General features: G+C 47.8%; 2 protein-coding genes across 2 annotated transcripts in view; one reads left to right on the top strand and one right to left on the bottom strand.

Annotated features, from left to right (window-relative positions):
• Nucleotides 1-183: 183 nt before the first annotated feature.
• TOE1 (target of EGR1, exonuclease) lies at nt 184-3,446 on the top strand. Its single transcript, XM_082833911.1, has 8 exons — nt 184-308; nt 1,041-1,183; nt 1,270-1,310; nt 1,456-1,552; nt 1,681-1,839; nt 2,105-2,364; nt 2,566-2,725; nt 2,806-3,446. Exons 1-8 carry the CDS (start codon nt 257-259, stop codon nt 3,424-3,426), a joined length of 1,533 nt encoding a protein of 510 aa, XP_082690037.1. The 5' UTR covers nt 184-256; the 3' UTR covers nt 3,427-3,446.
• A 1,096-nt stretch (nt 3,447-4,542) lies between these two features.
• Nucleotides 4,543-19,660, bottom strand: part of TESK2 (testis associated actin remodelling kinase 2) — a 129,108-nt gene continuing 113,990 nt past the window's right edge. Inside the window, exons 5-11 of the mRNA XM_082833903.1 lie at nt 17,247-17,393; nt 7,409-7,491; nt 7,098-7,182; nt 6,757-6,840; nt 6,457-6,543; nt 5,626-5,743; nt 4,543-5,306 (exon numbers count right to left, since the gene is read on the bottom strand). Coding sequence (XP_082690029.1) covers nt 4,585-5,306; nt 5,626-5,743; nt 6,457-6,543; nt 6,757-6,840; nt 7,098-7,182; nt 7,409-7,491; nt 17,247-17,393 — 1,326 coding nt within the window. The 3' untranslated portion in view covers nt 4,543-4,584. The remainder of the gene's footprint in view (nt 5,307-5,625; nt 5,744-6,456; nt 6,544-6,756; nt 6,841-7,097; nt 7,183-7,408; nt 7,492-17,246; nt 17,394-19,660) is intronic.

Genomic DNA, 19,660 nt, shown 5'->3' with positions numbered 1-19,660 from the left:
CGGGCGGTGAACCGGCCAATCCGGGCGGTGAACCGGCCAATCCGGGCGGTGAACCGGACCACGCCAGCCAATAGGCTCCTAGCGCGCGCCAGGCTGGCTCCACCGCGCCAGACCCGGGAGGTCTGAACGGAAGTTCGACCGGTCGGCGACTCCGGGGGCGAAGCTCCGCCCCGTCCCCGACTGCAGGAGCGGAGTGAGGAGACGAAGAGGAAGTCCCGCGTGCACACTGACTATACAAGCGAGGGACCTCGGTGTCATGGCCGCCGACGGTGACGATGGCGCAGCCTCAGCTCCAGCCGTCTCTGACGGTGAGTGGCTTCCCAGGGGCCGCTTTAAAAGCCTGTGCGCTCCGGTGGGGGGAGGGTCTCGGGCTCGTAGTTCTAAGAAACCGATCTCAAGTTTCAGAGGACTAGCGCCTTCTTTCTGAACCAGCCACGAGGAGACTACAAGTCCCGGTGTGCACCACAGTTCCGCCTGCAAAAGCCTAGAGTCTTGGGCGCAGGGCATGTGGGGGCATGTCGGGAGATGTAGTCTGGAGTTCATGGCTCTGTTATGTTAGGGAGGTTGGGAGTTGTGGTCCACAGGAAGTGGGACGTGTTGGGGCGTTATTTATCAGGCTCTGGGGCATACTGGCTACTGCCGCCGCGTGTGGCCATGAACAGTAGTATAGAGCCTTTGGGATATTAAAGGGGCCGAAATCATCAAGCCTTGCAAACTATTTCCTGCAGAATGTGAGGAAAAGGAACCTCACAGATCATCTAGTCCTACCTTCCTCTTTTACAGGTTTTGATGCTGAGAGGGAAGAAATTTTCCCAGAGTCTCACATAAGCCACTGGAAGACCCAGGCTTTCTCTCCCCAAATTCAGGACACTGTTCACTCCAAGGCCTGTGTATAGAGCATATGTGATACACTTGAGGAGAAAGCTGCCATTTCTTGCCTTGAAGGAAACTGCCCCTGCCCCCAGCCATGGCCTAGCTTGGTATCTTTTCTCTTAGGCCCTTGCCTGAGCATTAACATCCATCACCCTCCTTATCCCCAGGTGGTGCCAGCCAAAGCACAAAATCTGGGGAGGAGCTAGTAGTCCAGGTTCCCGTGGTGGATGTGCAAAGTGACAACTTCAAGGAGATGTGGCCATCCCTCCTGCTGGCCATAAAGACGGCTAGCTTTGTGGCTGTGGACACGGTGAGAGTTGGGAGTTGGGAGAGCAGGTGGTTGTGAAAGGGCTGATACTGTGGACCTAACACAACTCTCCCTTTACTGCGCCATAGGAACTGAGTGGGCTTGGGGACAGGAAGAGTTTGCTGAACCAGTAAGTATAAGCCCTGATCTCTTTAGTCCTAGCCTTGGAAGGAGGGGCAGACCTCAACCCTGTAGTGGAGGTCACAGTCCTGGGTGGTTTGGGTCTTCCATGAAGCTAACTCCCAGCCACAACCACCCCCAAACCCAACCCCAAGGTGCATCGAGGAACGTTACAAGGCCGTCTGTCATGCTGCCAGGACCCGTTCTATCCTCTCCCTGGGCCTCGCCTGCTTCAAGCAGCAGCCAGACAAGGTATGGGCTGATCTCACCTGCATCCCAGGTCTGTGGCTGGGGGGAGGAGGGTTGAGATCCTGGGGAACATCAGCTGTGAGGTTTTTTTCTCCCAAGGCTGGATGTAGCAGAATCTCTTCCTCTCCCAGGGTGAACACTCATACCTGGCCCAGGTGTTCAATCTGACCCTGCTGTGCATGGAAGAGTATGTCATAGAACCAAAGTCTGTGCAGTTCCTGGTACAGCATGGCTTCAACTTCAACCAGCAGTACGCCCAGGGTATCCCCTACCACAAGGGCAATGACAAGGTAGGCCTCCAGCCTAGAGACTGCCCCTTCTGTGACTTCATTTCTTACTACTCTAGGCTGGGTGCATGGGAAGGATCTGCTTCTTAGGGAGTATGGGGGATCACTAGTGACAGAGCTGGGGAAACAACACTGTTACACTGGTGAATAGCATTGAATTAGGTGAAAGCAAGGGAGAGCTTTCCAGGTGAGGGACCCTGGGATAAGTGTCCTGCAGGGCTCCCTAGGGGACTCTGTCCTTCCTGATGACCCCTTTCTTTCCACCCAGGGTGATGAGAGCCAGAGCCAATCAGTGAGGACACTATTCCTGGAGCTAATCCGGGCCCGCCGGCCCCTGGTACTACACAACGGTCTTATAGACTTGGTGTTCCTGTACCAGAACTTCTATGCACACCTGCCTGAGAGCTTGGGTACCTTTACTGCTGACCTTTGTGAAATGTTCCCAGCTGGCATTTATGACACCAAATATGCTGCTGAGTTTCACGCCCGCTTCGTGGCCTCCTACCTAGAATATGCCTTCCGGAAATGGTGAGGAACTGGTTGAGAGAATGGGGTGGGGCCTGGTAGAAGCTTAACTATTTCATCCACTTGAGATATTTAGTGAGCACCTATCATGTGCCAGGCACTGTTTTAGGTGCTGAGGGTTCAGCAGTGAACAAAACAGACAGAAACCCCTACTCTGATGGAGCTTATATGCTAGTGGACCAATACCCTCTTGCGATGTTACAGTGAGCGGGAAAATGGGAAGCAGCGGGCAGCTGGCAGCCCACACCTCACCCTGGAGTTCTGCAGCTATCCTTCTAGCATGAGGGCCCATATTGACTACCGCTGCTGCATGCCCCCTGCAACCTACCGTATTCATTCCACCAGCATCTGTGACAACTTCTCGGTGAGAGCACCTGCCCATTTCCTGGGGGAGGGACGTTTGATGCCTGGAACCCCTCTCTAAAGCTTTTTTCCTACCTCTAGGCCTATGGCTGGTGCCCCCTGGGACCACAGTGTCCTCGGTCCCATGATATTGACCTTATCATTGACACTGATGAAGCTGTGGTGGAGGACAAGAGGCGACGGCGACGACGTAGAGAGAAACGGCGGAGGTCTTTGTTGGGCCTGCCTGAGAAACAGACTTCTGGGGAAACCGAGGATGGTCCTCCCACCAAGCAGGTCTGTAGGGTTGGCCTCAAGCCTGAGGAAATTGAGCAGGAGGTGGCTGAGGATGAGACTGGGAACCAACCTGGCTCTAAGCAAGGTCACAAAAATGACTTGGAGATGGAGCAGAGAGCAGCAAGGCCTGACACAGCTGACATGGCCAGCTCGGAAGCTCCAGAGAGTCAAGTCAGTCCTAACCCAGTGCCTGGGGATGGATTGCATCGGGCTGGTTTCGATGCCTTTATGACAGGTTACGTGATGGCCTACGTGGGAGTGGGCCAAGGACCCCAGCCCTGTAACTCTGAACCATGGCTACCTGAATGCCACAACAAGGTATACCTGAGTGGCAAAGCTGTCCCCCTCACAGTGGCTAAGAGCCAGTTCTCCCGTTCTTCCAAAGCCCACAACCAGAAGATGAAGCTGGCTTGGGGCAGCAGCTGACCCAACTTCTACCCAGCACTCAGGGCCCAGGAAGAGAAGCTGAGGGTGGAACAGAGGGGTCTGGATCCCTCTAGCCTGTGAGTGTCCTACTCCCAACTACTAGGGGACGGGGACAGGGTCCTGGCAGAGATACTGCTGCATCACTCATGGACCATTGCCTTTACTCCAGAGGATGAGGAACAAGGATACAAGTAAGAAGGCTGACCAGCACCTGTAACACAGACTTTATTCATTTTTAAATCTCAAAGTGTCCTGGGAAAGTTTCAAAAAAAAAAAAATCAACAGAAACAAGATATGAAAATATTTGACCAGCTTCATCTTTGGTTATTTCTTATTGCGGCTCTATAAGGACAGACTCTTCCCATAGCTCCGGCTGTAGCAGAAAGGGAAGAAATCAGTCCACGTATAAACCATTTAACCAACTGGGTGTATCACGTGTTGACAAATACATAGAGCAGGCCCTAGGGCCTACAAAACCAGCCCTACTCCCAACACAAAGTTGAAAGTTTTATAGGGCAGAACATTAAGACTCCTTCATAAATATGAAAATAGATTAATCAACTGGAAAAGATCTTTGAATAGGTTAGCTGAGAGCCATGACCACCACTCTGCCTTGCCCTCCCCTTGCATAGAAAGTGTAGTGACGTGGTCTGACCGTGCAGTAAGTGCAAACAGCAATTATTCAAGTGTCTTAAACATTCTGGCAAGAAGCACCCCAGTCTTCAGGTCTGAGAAATAGCCATGCCCTTTATGGTCTCCTGGTCAGCTCCAGGTTCCATCCATTTTAGCTTATATGCCCCAGGAAAGGAAAGGAGACAGACCCGGGATAGGAGAAGAACCTGGGGTAATAGCTGCCTGCCAGTGCACACTAGAACTAGGAGTCCTCTGGTCCTGTCTGGGGAAGTCTGGGTGGGGGCCAGAGCTCCTTGCTGGATTTCAGAGGCTTGGTATTAGCTGTTTGCCCTAACTAGGAAGGTGTCTCACTGCTGCCTCACCTCATACATAGCCATTGGGCACTGGGAACCCCAAAGTTGAGCCTGGCTTGGCTTAGCCTGCCTGCTCTGTGGGCCCCAGGGAAGAGTCAAGGCTCTGCAGCAAGGGGGCCCTGTGGCTTCAGCTGAAGATCCATCCCCAAGGTGAGGTGGGGATTAACGCCCCTTACCCATCCAGCTCTCCCTGGGTTTTCAGGCCTATGCCTGAGACAGAAAAGGGGACTGGAGCCAAGTCTCTTGGCCTTTCTTCTACCTCCATCTCCTCAGGGGCACCTGCAAGGCATGGACTGGCCCCCTGAGACCTGGGCCCAAAACCGTTTTCTTCCTGGGGACTGGAGCAGTCCATGGCTTCATGGGCTGGAGCAGCTGGTAGGGCAGATGCTCGGAATGGTGGGATCTCCCTTACTCTGTACTTGTGACTACTGAGGCGTGGTAGGGGCCCATCAGATAGTGATTCTTCTCGGCCCACAAACGGACAAGCCTCTTGATGCAAGAACTCTGGTGAACTAGGCAAAGAACGCCACCGGCGAACAGGTGGGGCGAGGGGCTCCTGCCAATCAGCCATGGGCATAGTTCCAGGCCCTGGTGCATCCAGGTCAAATACCAAGGAGATGACAGACTTGCTGGGCAGGTCAAAGAACTTGACCTTGCCACCTTTGAGGTCCTGGCGAGCACTGAAAGGGTTGATTTTGGGGGCTCGGGCAGCATCACCTCGTTGTGGCTGGTAGTAGGGATCCAAGACATTCACTGTACGTGGGGGCTTACTGGAGAAGATGTCTGACTGGCTTCGAGACAGCCAGATAGTACGTCTTGGGCGTGGGGACTTGGGAGGGATCTTGTCATCCAGTAAGCTCAGGCGCTTCACCCCAGGTCCTTTCTCCAAGAGTCCTGAAGAACAGTGAGTCAAGTCAGCGTTACTCTCACTAGTCATAAAAAATAGAAGCAGCACTTCATACCACAAAGTGTCACCACTCAGGAAAGCAAAGTAGGTTCTGTTGTCCCCATTGCACCAATGAGAAAACAGACTCAGAAGGGAGGCAACATGCCAGACCACAGCTCCAGGACTTTTTCAGTCATCCCCTGCTCCTTTGCCTTTCTTCTGGACATGGGATCCTGTAATCACAGCCCTAGAGGGAAATCCCCCTCCCCCCACCATCCTAATATCCTCCCTTGGGGTCAGGTTGGACAGTCTGGTCTAATCTCTTACCTTTGGCTGTGGACTGCAGCTTCCTGTCCCTCTCCAGCTCTTCCTCCTCTAGGCGGCTCAGAATTTCCTCCAAGATCTTCCCAATCTCCACAAAGGATGGGCGCAGTTTGGGGTCCATCTGTAGTCATCCACACCAGCCATTAGCCCTGCCCTCCCATCTTCCATCCCAAGGATGGCATTTGAGTCTGTCTGGCATCTTTTAAGATTCAGATGTGCATCTAAGAGATCTTTTCTGAAGGCCCCAGACCACAAGAGTGAGTCCCAAAATTAAGGTCAGGGAAGATGCTATTGTCTAATACCCTCCCCTATCTCAGCAGCCTTTCTGTATATGTCTTATCCCCTTGTTTGGCAGAGAACCCTCCAAAAGGGTATATTCACATTGGTTGGTTCTATTCTTTGTTGAGTTCTGCAGCTAACATGTTTCTGGAAGCTACCTGGACAAGGCCCAGCTACCCCCTTAGTCATAACAGGTAGGTCCAACCCCAGAGCTATATAAAATAAAGGCTAACAAGAGCTTTTCTCACGGGTCTTGGACCAGCTGGACGCACAGTCCAACTAAAACCTGACCGGAGCTCCATCAATATCTAAGGCAAGGGGTGGTAGGTCTACACTACAAGCTGAGGACAGGATAATACAAAGCAATTTTCCTTTCCTTGGTCCAAGGCTCTGGACCAGAGTCTGGCAGGCCTAAAGGAAGGAATGTGGGCACTGTCACTCATCAGTGAAAAACAGGTCCCTGTGAGGCTAATTAGCAGCCTCTCCCTAAAGTCCTAACCAGGTGAACAGGGTTCAGCCAGCCCCAACCAAAGCCAGGAGGAAAAAGATACTCACATTACAACAGTTGAAGGTGAGCTGCAGAAAGTCTGGGGGACAGTCTCCCACCATGTGCTGGAAAGCATCATAGTCCAGCCCGAAATTCTGTGGACAGGTATGGTGGGGAAGGACCAGGGGACATTGGTAGCCAGGTCATTAATCCCTCCACCCATCCTGGCCTGCTCAGGAGAGTCTGGGAACTGCCCCAGAGAAGTAACCACAGACTAAGTTCCAGCAACTCCACCCAAGAAAAAAACAATTCCATGGCCTCAAAAGCAGCCCCATCCCAGTGGCACTGATCCCCATCCTGTAGCTCACCTCTGTTCGGGGAAGATAGTCTGGATCAGCCTGTATGCGGGCGATGATCTCACAGAGGATGATACCATAAGAGAACACGTCCGCCTGGTGGGAAGTGAGATCTCAGTTTCCCTCTCAATGGGGTGAGAGGTGGGGTTTCTGTCCCCCATGTCCACTAGCCCAGGCCTGGGCCCTACTGTCCATATTTCATTCAATTCATTCACTAGGCAGCTGACAGGTACCAGCCCTGTTTCTGGCACGAAGGATGTAGATCCTCACCCCATACATGAAGTGTGACTCAGGACACTTTCTGCTAAGAATGGATTCTGCAGAGAACCAGACCTTGGGGTCCCCAGACTCACCTTTTCATTGTAGGGCTCATCTCGGAGAACCTCGGGTGCCATCCAGAAGGGTGAGCCCACCACAGCCAGCTTCTCACTCCCCATGCTGTGGGGTGAGATTACACGGAAAATGAGCTTGCCGCTGGCAGGTGCAATGAGATATCTGACCACTGGGAATTCCTCTCCCCCAAGGATGGGCACACACTAGAATTGACTGAATTTAGGGAGCTGAGGTTGGGCTGTGACCAAGTCCTGGCCGCTGAGAAGGAAGCTGGAGTCTTCCCTTTGCCTCAGTCCCTTCTGTGACCCCAGCACCCATTAAGGCTACCCACCTGACATCAGGGATCTTCTCAGCCAGGCCAAAGTCACCTACCACTGCAGAGTAACCATTCTCATCCCTCTTTATCAGGCAGTTCTAGGGTTCCCAAAAAAGAAGACAATGTGGCTCAGAAGTGGGACCAGCCAGCCATAGACTTTACCACCACCCCTCCCTGCCACAGGGCACCCTGTCCTCTGTTCCTTGGTGAAACCACACTCTTGGGCTGACCCCTGTGGTCAGACTTGGGGGCTCTGATAGCCATGTGAGATGAGTTAGGCCTGGATCTTTGGTGGCTGCCCTAGGATTATATCATGCTCCAAACAAATATTTATCTTACTTTCTATGTGCTAGGCATGGTTCTAAGTGTCAGAGATACCTCAATGAACAGAAACCCTTGTCCTCTTGGAGCTTACAATCTAGTGGAGGAAGACAGGCTATCATCAGGCCCCTGGCCTCCCTTCATCCTTCCCTCAGAACATAGAGACCCAAGCAAGGCCAGGTCTGATCTTGCCAAGTAATGTAAGCACAGGACAAGTGCCCAAGCCTACACCAACTTTCACTGCCCACAAGATCACAACCAACCTCTTCTCTGGCGTTAAAATTCCATGACCTCTGGGACTTCCCTGGTGGCGCAGTGGTTAAGAATCTGCCTGCCAATGCAGGGGACACAGGTTCAATCCCTGGTCCAGGAAGATCCCAATTGCCGTGGAGCAACTAAACCTGTGAGCCGCAACTACTGAGCCCACGTGCTGCAACTACTGAAGCCCACGCACCTAGAGCCCGTGCTCCGCAACAAGAGAAGCCACTGCAACGAGAAGCCCGTGCACCGCAACAAAGAGTAGCCCCTGCTCGCCGCAACTAGGGAAAGCCCATGCAGAGCAATGAAGACCCAGTGCAGCCAAAGAAAAAAATTCCATGATCTGGCTCTAACCAACCAGCTACCAACCTCCCCATGCCTTGGTGCCCCTATGTACACATCTTCATCCAAACTTGTAACAGACAAGCTTGATTTGGGAAGCCTGAACAGCCCCTTCAAACCTTTGCCTTTGCTTATACTGTTCCCTTCCATTTGGAATGTTCTTCCAATTCTTTTCACTTCAGAAAATTTTGTGTGTTTTAAGACAAGCTTACCTTTCCAGTCCTGACCTCTCCAGCTCTCACCTTCATCTCTCTCTCATCTCAACTCCTTTAACCCCTCTGTGTCACTCCCTCTTACAGCCTATCAGAGGCCATCAGCTCCTCAGGAGCAAAAGTTCAGGTTTGGGCCTTCCTTCCTCACAGTATTCAATTCATGAGAGAGGCTCAGGACAAGCTCACTGAACAAATGCTGCTGTCTCCCGAGAAAGGATGACCCAAGTGACTTGAAAATAAGCACAAAGCAGCAACAAACTCTCCCCAAATAGCTGCATTCAGAATGGCCCTACACCACTCTGGCTCAGGAGGCAACTCACTCTGCCCACCTTCCTCCAGAGGTAGCAGGGAGCAGGGATCCTTGGCTCCCAGGGACATTTCTGGGGCCAGCAAGGCGCTATATCACCAAACCAGCCTTCCCCCTTCCTTGCCTTGGCGTCCAGTTGCCAAGGCATTGCCAAGTCACCTGCTTACTCCACATCAGCTACAAATTAGTCCCTTACTCTTGCTTTGATGTGATCACACTATTCTCTCTTTCCCTGAGTTGGAAGGGAAATGTGATTTCACGTAATGTGATTTCATTACATCCTCTCCTACCCTTGATTCCTGGCAGACATAAGTGTCTCTGGCTTCTAAGCAGGACCGTCCTTGTGCTTGTCCTGGCTTTGGCCCTCCCATCAGTCCACTGGCTCAGCACTCCGCCACCCCCACCCCAGCTCCCTGACTTTACTGTCTGTGAGAAGACGGGCTCTAGGCCAGCTTGTCTATTAGACAGCCAAAGCCTAGGCTATTGGGCACTGGCTTGTGAGGCAGTGGCACCTCAGATCTGTCACTTGTTTTTCTCCCCTCCTCCTCCTCTTTCACCAGCAACTCAGGTTCCTGTCTCCAAGGCTCAGTCTGAAGTCCGATTTACTATTTGCTTTATAGCCCTCAGAAACAACCCTGTTAAATTCAGCTTAGATTCAGCAAGTAAGGAACAGAACAGGACCACAGTATACTGCCTTTGTCAAAGCTGTTCAGTTTCTGCCCCATCTCCACATTCATGGAGACCTCTTGTTCACTCATTGTAAACCACCCATCCAGGAGGAAGTGACTTCATAGTAGCTTCTCTGAGCAGCTAAGAAATGACTATGGCAGGGATGATCAGGGCCCTACAACATGGGGCAAGCCTGCCTAGCCCGGTCTGCCTCTGGTCTGGAGTGTGACCACTACCTCTCTTAAAGCTTCTCCACAGCCAACAGCTGGGCATTAGAGCAAAAGACAGAGATGGGATACTGAAAACCAAAAGAGCAAACTTCAGGAGTCTGTATCTGAGGCGAGAAGGAAAATGGAGAGCAACTCTGACCAAGATTAGTTCCTATAGGGTTTTTCAATAAACTCCTGAGCCTGCCCTTAGTGGGGTCTAGGCTAGTGAAGTTTGGCTGGCAACACTTGCTGTTTTTAGTTCCTTATCTCCCATTCCTTCCTCACTGGCTTCTGCTGGAAGTGTTCTCACTGAGGATCCCCATGAGTTCTGTGGCATTAAGCTCAGTAGACAAAATCAGTCCTTATATTACTTGATCTTGCTGCTGTTGACATTGCTGATTATTTTCTTCAGCATTTTTACATATGATTCAGGAACCATATTAGTACTGGGCATGCAGAGACTAAGCCGTTGTGGTCCTGGAGCTAACAGACTAGCCATTAGAGGCTAGTTACAGGCTATTCTTGTTCCTTTTGATTCTTCTCTCCTGGCTTCTGTGACACTATGGATTTCCTTCTCCACCTTTACACACTCCAATGCAGGCCCTAACCCACGAGGATGATGGTCTCAGGGTTCTATCTTGGGCCTACAGCTTGTGCTCTATTGTGGAGGCTATTCCACATTTCTAATTACCACCTCTGTGCTGATGACTCCCAAACGTATATCCTCGGCACTGACCTTTATCCTCAAGCTTCAACTTTGCACATCTCATCTATTTCTGGACATCTCCTCCTGGATTATTCACACTGAACTCCATTCATGCAAACCTGAACTCATCTTTTTTCCTCCAAAACTAAAACTCTAGCTATATTTTTATGTCAGCTGGCACTGCCATTTTCCACCCAGTTTGCTAAGCTAGAAACTTGAGATTCAGCCTAGACTTTTTACTCTTACTCCAAGTAATTTTAGCTTCTAAACGTTTTTCAGATTGGTCCCTCCCTCTTAATCCCCACTGCTATTACCCTAGTTCACATCCTCCCCTGAATACTGCAATATTCCAACTGGTCTCTGTGGCTTGGGCCAGGCTTGATCTCCATAATCCACCTTCCTCATTTCTGCCAGTATGATCTCTGTAAAATGCAAATCTGCGTTACTCCCCTACTTAAGAGCTGGCAATGACATATTGTATGATTCCATTATATGAAATGTCCAGAATAAGCAAATCCATAGAAACTGATAACAGATTAGTGATTGCCAAATGCTAAAGGGAGAGGAGAACAGGGCATGGAGTTTTCCTTTTGGAGTGATGAAAAGTTTTGAAATTAGCTAGTGGTGATTATTGAATATACTAAAAACTACTGAAATGTATACTTTGCAAGGGTGAATTTTATTTTATGTGAGTAATATCTCAAAAAGCTGTTACTTTAAAAATGCCACAATGGTTCTTCATTTCCTACCTAGAAGATAATATCCAATTAGATAGTATATTATCAGACTCCTCTCTTTTCAATTCTTATCCCCTACCACTTCAGCTTCACAGTCTGCACATCAGACCGTTTATGCCTCTATGCCTTTGTTTATGCAGTCTTGTCTGGTCTGGAATATAACCCCCCTCCATACATACAATACTTACTAAGCAGAATTCAATTTTCAAGATTCAGCTCAGGCATCACCTTCTCCAAGAAGTCTTCTCTGTACCCTCAGGTTGGGTTAAATATCCTTTTTCAAAGCACCCTATGCTTCTCCTCTCTCTAACCTTAGCATTTGAGATATTATAATGAAAGTATCTGTTTCTATAGTCCCTTCCTATAGCTATAGACTGTAAGCTATAGACTGTAAGCTTTAGCAAAGCAGGGATGGCTTAAGAGGGAAGTGGCCTAGAGGAAGTGGCCTAGAGAATACTTCCTAGCCCCTTGGGCAAAGGAAAGATTGTCTACTTCTGTGTGGTACCTTATGAATTATAAAACGTTTTTCATAAACATAATCCAAGTGATTCAAACAGCATTGTCAGATGGGCAGATCTGAGATTTTTACATTTAAGATGAGAAAAGTGTAGCTTACAACTGTAAGTGGTAAAGATGCAGGTCTCCTGATTCTAAAGAGATCCCTCCTAATGATTTTGGCCTCTCCAGAGGAACTGGCTAAAAAGCTTTCCACTAGAGACAGCAAGGCCATGGCAGGAACAATGTAGTCTTAAGATAGCAAAAGGGGCCAGGGCCCATGCAGAAGGTAGCACTGTTTGTGCAGGCAATACAATAAGACCCCTTCATCTGGGATGCTAGCCCCTACCTCCAACGTTGGTTAATCCAAGGGCACCCAGTGTAATGCTTGCATTTCTCACCCAACTTGGACATGGCCCCAGTACAGACTATTTGACTACAGAGTACAATATATGAAGCTCAGACCACTGTGGGGTTCTGAAGAAGCCAGACTAATTTTCAGGCTGTGTGGGATGCAAAGTCCACTAAATAGAGGATGAAGAATGCTTTATTCAAAAGTATGCCTGGAATAAGCAGCAGACATAAGAAAGGCCCAGTCAGACTTCCGTGAGGCGACAGGTGACCTTTTCAGGTTCAAAGAGGAGCCCAGGCACTGCTGCTGCCTGGCTCCCATTCTTCTTTGTCCTACTCCTATTATAATACATCACACCATAGCAGAGAGACTTACATGTTTGCCTCATCAAGGGCAGGGAATGATCCCATTCATCTCTGTATCTCTAACCTAGCACAGACACACAGAAAGAACTTAGCAAAAGTTTGTTATATGAAAGCCTGGATAGATGACTGAAGCTTCTTTCAAAAGCAGGTGAAAAGGCATACACTAATCATACATTCGACTCTCCATAATGGGGACTGAGCTGACAAAAGACTCAAAAGGTGGCCATGAATGCACTTCTGGAAGCCAACACAAATCCTTCAGTACTGGGCCAGAGCAGACACCTAAGAGCAGATCCTGAGGTCTCCTAGAACAGCTGCACATTCAGTACTGGCACTGAATAAAACCACCTGAGCGGAGAAATGCCAAGTCCATTTGTGAGTGTTAGCTCTAAGCTAAAGTTATTTCAATAACAACAAAAAAGGCTTTCCAGGTGCCAACAACTCTCTCCACTTACCCCCAACAAATTCACTCCATAAACCCACTTAGAAAGAAAGTACTGATTCTACATCTCAAGAAGGGTTAAAAGTTTCTTTTCATACCACAGGGAGAGATCAGAGACTGAACTGCCCTCCTAAATGTCCCAGAGACGGTGGCAATCCAAGTCTCAAAAGATTATCTGGTTTGCTGTAATGTGTCCCATCCCTTCCCTTCCCCTCCATCCCACCATGTGATCCCCTCTCTTTTCTATAATTCTTGGGAAAAAATCTACTCACATATCTGTCTCTCCAACTTGACTAAGAGCCCATGGATGGTACAGACTGCATTCTAGTAATTTCTATGTCCTCTAGTAGCACAGTATAAATGGTTCCCAAAGGCTGTTGATGGTTCTCTTTATAAAAAATGACTACTTGGGCTTCCCTGGTGGCGCAGTGGTTGAGAATCTGCCTGCTAATGCAGGGGACACGGGTTCGAGCCCTGGTCTGGGAAGATCCCACATGCCGCGGAGCAACTAGGCCCGTGAGCCACAACTACTGAGCCTGCGCGTCTGGAACCTGTGCTCCACAAGAGAGGCTGCAATAGTGAGAGGCCCGCGCGTCGCGATGAAGAGTGGCCCCCGCTTGCCACAACTAGAGAAAGCCCTCGCACAGAAATGAAGACTCAACACAGCCAAAAATAAATAAGTAAATAAATAATTTTTTTTAAAAGAATGACTACAGGGTGCCCTAATACACACTCTCTACCTCCCCCCAGCATTCAACTTTGTTTCTAATTCATGCTCTCTTCAGTCTCTGAAAATTGGCATTTTCTGTTCCTAGTTGTGGGGTATAGCCTAAGACCACAGCTAGATAGGCTTTTCACTCTAGTGGAATGGCCAGAGTGGATTCTTTGGAGTTAAAAAAAAAAACAAAAAACAATTCCCACCCCCCAAAAAACCCAGCAACCAAGAAGAGAGGTATAATTCACACTCCTAGGGGAAATCCAAAAAGACTAGTGGTGCTTGCCTGATCCTGGGCAGTAACAGTATTAAGCAGAAAGAAACTGCTCCCCCAGCTGCCCCTAAGAGCCAAGGCTCACGTACAGTTGTACCAGCCACTCCTAGCCTGTGTGTGGCTGTTGCCACTTCTTGATGGAGCTCAAGAACGGAATGTTTTTAAAGCCACACTGCATCCCACTTGCTTCTAAGTAAATCATCAGCATCGCAATAATTACAAAATTAGACAGAACAGCTATATCTGACAGACTCTTCACTCTTGAAAACAGTACTGCAGTAACTACTGATGTGTGAATCCTACAAAGGCAATACTGCTTTCAACAGGCACTCTGACTGGAAACCAGTGATCCTCTTTGCCGCTACCATAGGCTCAGGATCATTTGGAAAAAGGCATGTGCTTCTCTCTATCCCTGTTTACCTACCTGGAACACGCTCCTACTACTTTAAATCCTTCCTGTTAGCTCTGGCCTGAAAAGCCCGGACTGATCACTCCTATGAGGTCAATAGACTGGGGACACTCAGGACCCAAGAGCACTGAGGTCATTTAAAGAGGTGGGACAAAACTGGGTGTGGGACTCAAAGTCTCAGTTCTCAAGCAGATGTTTTGGCCTCTGTGCCATCAAGCACATTCTCTGAAAGAGGGCCAGGAAGCCCCTACTCTGACAGGCTCTATATGTTAGGTGCTAGGAATAAAAAGGTGAATATGAGCAGCACTTGAGAAACTCATGTGTTGGTGGGGGACACGGACACAATAGAACCATCAAATAATAGGAAGTGTACACGCTAAAATATAAGTAAACCTTTTATTGTCCTTAAAGAAATCAAACTCAGACCCAAGGTTGACAATAAGGAGATAATTTGGAAATTTCAAAGCCCTACTCTGTCCCTTTAGACTTCTCCCTTGGGCTTCTCATTCTTATGGTCACCGTCACCATCACACAGGTCTCCTAGATGGGGCTGCTCTGGTCTAGGTGGGGACACACCACCTTCTCCTTAATCTCTGCAACACTATGAAGATAAAACATTTGGACAAAACTTTACCAAAAGCTCAGAGATGATAAAAAGGGCAATGAAGTTTTCCTTCAACTTGAGATTCCCTAGAGTGTACTTCCCAGAAAGTACAGCCCAGTGATACCAGGGAGTTCTTCCTCCTAAATTCCTAGTTTCTCATCTCAAGCCAACTGACATGGGAATACCCACTCCCTATTAGGAAAACCAAAGGATAGTGGTCTTACCCTATAGTTCCAAAAAGGTTAGTCATTTTTACAATACATACACTATGACAATCCCAGACAGAATCACACTTGGACACTAGCACAATGGGACAAAGTGTTTTGGGGGAACTGAAGAGAATATGATGAGTTCTTAGGAACTCATTGGTAGTGGAGGACTTTCCTCCAGAAAGCCTAGCTACCTAGCCTAGTGATTTTTCCTTTGACTGAAAACCTACAGTCTATAGCTAAACACTCAATTATAAAATGCTATGAACTATTTTTCAGTTATTTTCCAACAAGACTACCTCTGGTCAGAAATTATCTTTTTCAAATATCCCTTCATTCATGGTACCAGGCACCAGAGACACTCATGTAGGTGTACAGGAAATACCTGTGTGACTGACAGATAAGTTGTCATGACCTCCCTCCACCTTAGAAGAAATGATGCTCTCTGAGTAGGAAGCAACAATTTGATATTTATTTTATTTTAATTTAATTAATTTATTTTTGGCTGCATTGGCTCTTCGTTGCTGCACGCAGGCTTTCTCTAGTTGCAATGAGCTAGGGCTACTCTTCATTGCGGTGCGTGGGCTTCTCATTGTGGTGGCTTCTCTTGTTGCAGAGCATGGGCTCTAGGCACGCAGGCTTCAGTAGTTGTGGCACAAGGGCTCAGTAGTTGTGGCTCACGGGCTCTAGAGCGCAGGCTCAGTAGTTGTGGCACACGGGCTTAGTTGCTCCGTGGCATGTGGGATCTTTCCGGACCAGGGCTCGAACCTGTGTCCCCTGCCTTGGCAGGCGGATTCTTAACCACTGCGCCACCAGGGAAGCCCCGGCAATTTGATTCTAGTTGCATGCCTAAGGTGAGAGTATACTACCAACTTAAGGCAGTATCTAAGTTGATACAACCCCACCCATTTGCCTGGAACAAGTGCAGTTTTCTAAGTTTTGAGTTTCTAAAACGTTCTAAGGAAGGAGAAAAGTCTGATGAAAGGAAATGATACCACCTTCCAGGTCCCAGCTGTCCAACTGTCCAGTCCTTGCTTATACCAATGAAGATAAAGGACTCCTCACAACTAGGTCTCAGCTGGTCACCAGATTCCACCTGCCACTCTTATTGCTCCTTTAGTAACAGTGCAGCTGACTACAAATGGCCCTGCCACACCTAGGGGCCCTACAAGCACCTCCCCGAAGCTATTTTCTGTGTAGTACTCACAAACCAATGGCCAGGGTCCCTTGGGGACAGTACTGCTGTTTGGAACACCAGAACCATTCTAATGTGAGGTAGCCAGGGACTCACTGCTCTAGGCCTTATTGGCTCTGAGAGCACAGCCTGCTTTCGTTCCCTTTGCAAACTTTTTCTTATAACAGGCTCCCATACCCCTCATCCATGACAGAAGAGCTGTAGGAGTATGTGTATGCATGTGCGTGTGTGTGCATATGTTTGTGTTGAGGGTGCAGAATGAAATAAGAGCTATTCTTGGGCAGGTACAAAACTTCTATAATACCTCCCTAGAAGACTTTAAGTCAGCTCTTGGACAGAAGTTATATTAGATGATTTATAGTTCCCATATCAATGATCAAACAGTACTATAAGCCTTGTCACGTGATGTCCTGTGCTACTTGGCCCTGAGGTGTCTGCCTTGTAGTATGGCCAACTTCCTCTAAAAGCAACTCTTTTCTAACCTGGTCACACAGCAATTTGGACAGCAAGAGAATACTACAGAGACCAGCTGACGCCAAAGAGGAACTGGCAGGATGGCAGAAACTCAATCACACATAAAGAAAATGGGTCAGTACATTATGGCTTTCAAAACCTACACTCAAGTGACTAAAAATCACAGAACTCCTGCTGGAGGCCATGGGACAGAATACTAAGAGACAGGCTCCCATATTGCCTTGACTGCTGTCACTCCTATAGGGCAAGAACCTCTTAAGTGTCCTCATGCCATCTACTCCTGCAACACACATTCAGGACCTGAAGCCAAGAGGGAAGGTTCTCAAGATGTATGTGTTGCCAGACTCAGCAATGAAAGGTACCTACCCACTGTGAGCCGAGATTGGCTTTCTAAGGACTAGCTGTACATAGTAATAAGTTGTATCCTCTGTGATTGAATGTTGAATTTATAAGAGATCTCCATCATTCTCAAGCACATTAATGACTGGTTTCTTAACACAGTTTTCTTCGTAATGGAAGACAGTGTCTCAAAGAGTAGTGCATGTAAAGCCTTCGTACCTTAGATGTGAGGTCCCGATGGAAAATGCCTTTGAAGTGAAGGTAGCTGAGGCCCACTGCTATGTCATAAGCCAGTTTCACCCTCACAGTCCAGGGCAAATGCAGGTTACTGTCTAGCAACTGTTCCAGGTTTCCAGAGTTGATATACTGCAAAACAGAAGGAAAACCCAGCTACCATTTGTCAGGAATGCTTAGGGTGGTGGTGAAACCACTGAAGAGTAGACACCTAGAAGATAAAGACTGTATTTTTTTTGAAGTTACTGAGGGCTTATTCTGCATCCAGGGACTATGGTAGGTGCTGCACCTTCCTTTGAGAAGATCACAATCTATTAAGGGATATAGACAAACAATATAATGTAGTAAATGCTAAAAGATGGCTTTGTACAGGTACGACAGCACTGTGCAGCACAGAGGATAAAGTTACTAACTCAGTCTAGGCATGTCAGAGAAAGCTGCACAAAGGAAATAAAGGAGTCCAAAGGATGACTTGGGGGAGCAGGAAAGAAAGTCCACACAGAGGGAGCCGCATATGTAAAGTTATAGGTGAAGAGCATGGTGTATTCAGGAAACTAATTTACTCAATATGGCCAGAGTGCATGAGAGGAGAGACGGGTGAGGCTGATATGCTTTGCTAAGGTATATGGACTTTATCCTGTCTATAAGGAACAAAAGAAGGCTTTTAAGCAAAAGAGCAACATGTTCATGTTTGTTTTTTAAAGAAAAGATTATTTTAGCAATGGTATGATAGATGGATTAGAGTGGAGAATACGGAAGGGAAAATAGGTTAGGAGATTATTGCAATAATCCTGGTGAAAGAAGAATGCCTGAGTTAAGGCAATAGTTGAGGCACTGGAATAGAGCAAGATTCAAGATTTAGATTGCAAAGTCAAAAAAAACTTGATGAATGCTGGATGGGGGGATAAGGGCAATGAAAAGCTCCTAGGTTGATCGCAGGCGACTGGTCCCTGGGTGCCATTATTAAATATCCAGAATACAGGGAGAGGAGCAGGTTTTTAGAAGAGGCAATGTTAAAAGATAGTGAGTTCAAGTAGGACATGTTGGGTTTAAGGGCATGTGGAGATGTCCTATAGCGAGTCAGTTTGAAGTTTAGGAGCAAAGTCTGGGCTAGAGACTAACATTTAGGAGGCAATGACAATGAGCTGAAGTAGTCACTGAGGCTAAGGAATGTATGGAGCTGCCCAGGGGTTAACATGTAAGGTGGGAAATTACCAGAATCCCAAGCAACTGTAGCATTTAAAGGAGCAGGCAGAGGAGGAAGAAGCAAGCAAGAATGTCACCACAGAAGACAAAGGAGGAAAACATTCCAAAGAGGAAATGACCAATAGTATCAAATGCTATAGATCAAGTAAGATGAGCCTGCAAAGTGTCTACTGAATTTGCAACTGAGAAGTCACTGGCAACCACGGCCAGAGCAGTTACAGTAAAGTGGTTAAGACCAGAGTAAGATCAAAGTGAATTGAGGTGTGAGTAGGAGATAAGGCTAAGGGGAAATGACATGAAGATGTACTCTTTCAAGAAATTTGGGTGTTCGTCATTCCTACATACCCATGAAGAGCTGCTTTGCCCTTTTTTTTAAGAGCAAATAAGCCTATTTATATAGAGATAATAAATAATAATAACAAAAATAGCAGCAGCAGCTGCAGCTAATATTTATTTACTTGTTACTTGCTTTGTGCCAGGCACTACTCTGAGAACTTTCCATTAATTACATCATTTAATCTTCATATAACCCTAAGGTAAGTGTACTATTATTCTCATTTTACAAAAGGCATTTAGACGTTAAGCAGCTTGCTCAAGGTTACCCAATTATTAAGCAGCAGAGCCAGGGTTCCAACTCAGGCAGTCTGGCTCCAGAGTTCATGCTCTACCCCTACATTACACTGGAGAGCCATGGTGTCTGGGTACAGAGAGCCTCATGCAGAACAGGAGCTCAAAATTTTTTGCCAATTAAATTCATGAATTTATTCAAACCTTACATGATGTATTATCTCCCTCCTCTTTCCAAGGGAGAAAAAGGGGAAAATTCCTCTAAGCCTAAAATTAAGCTCTTAATACCTTTTTGGAGTGGGGGTGATATTGAATTTATAAAAGACTAGGGAACCTAATGGGAGAGAAGGCAAAAAATCTGAATTTTAGGGACTTCCCTGGTAGCACAGTGGATAAGACTCCACGCTCCCAATGCAGGGGGCCCAGGTTCTATCCCTGGTCAAGGAACTATATCCCACGTGCCTGCCGCAACTAAGAGTTTGCATGCCACAGCTAAGGAGTCCGTGAGCTGCAACTAAGGAGCCTGCGAGCCACAACTGAGGAGACCTGGAGCCACAACTAAGGAGCCCGCCTGCCACAACTAAGACCCAGTGCAACCAAATAAATAAATATATATGTAGGGCTTC

This window comes from Leucopleurus acutus, assembly GCF_964270905.1.
Source record: "Leucopleurus acutus genome assembly, chromosome: 2".
Classification (NCBI taxonomy): domain Eukaryota; kingdom Metazoa; phylum Chordata; class Mammalia; order Artiodactyla; family Delphinidae; genus Leucopleurus; species Leucopleurus acutus.
Note: the sequence above shows the minus strand (reverse complement) of the source record. Positions and strands in the feature narration are given on the sequence as shown.

Excerpts from the sequence above, each read along its gene's own strand:
- TOE1 (XM_082833911.1), top strand. The coding sequence starts at position 257 with ATGGCCGCCGACGGTGACGATGGCGCAGCCTCAGCTCCAGCCGTCTCT. Across the intron at positions 1,840-2,104 it reads ACCACAAGGGCAATGACAAG|GGTGATGAGAGCCAGAGCCA; the intron begins GTAGGCCTCCAG and ends CTTTCCACCCAG. Across the intron at positions 2,365-2,565 it reads GAATATGCCTTCCGGAAATG|TGAGCGGGAAAATGGGAAGC; the intron begins GTGAGGAACTGG and ends GCGATGTTACAG.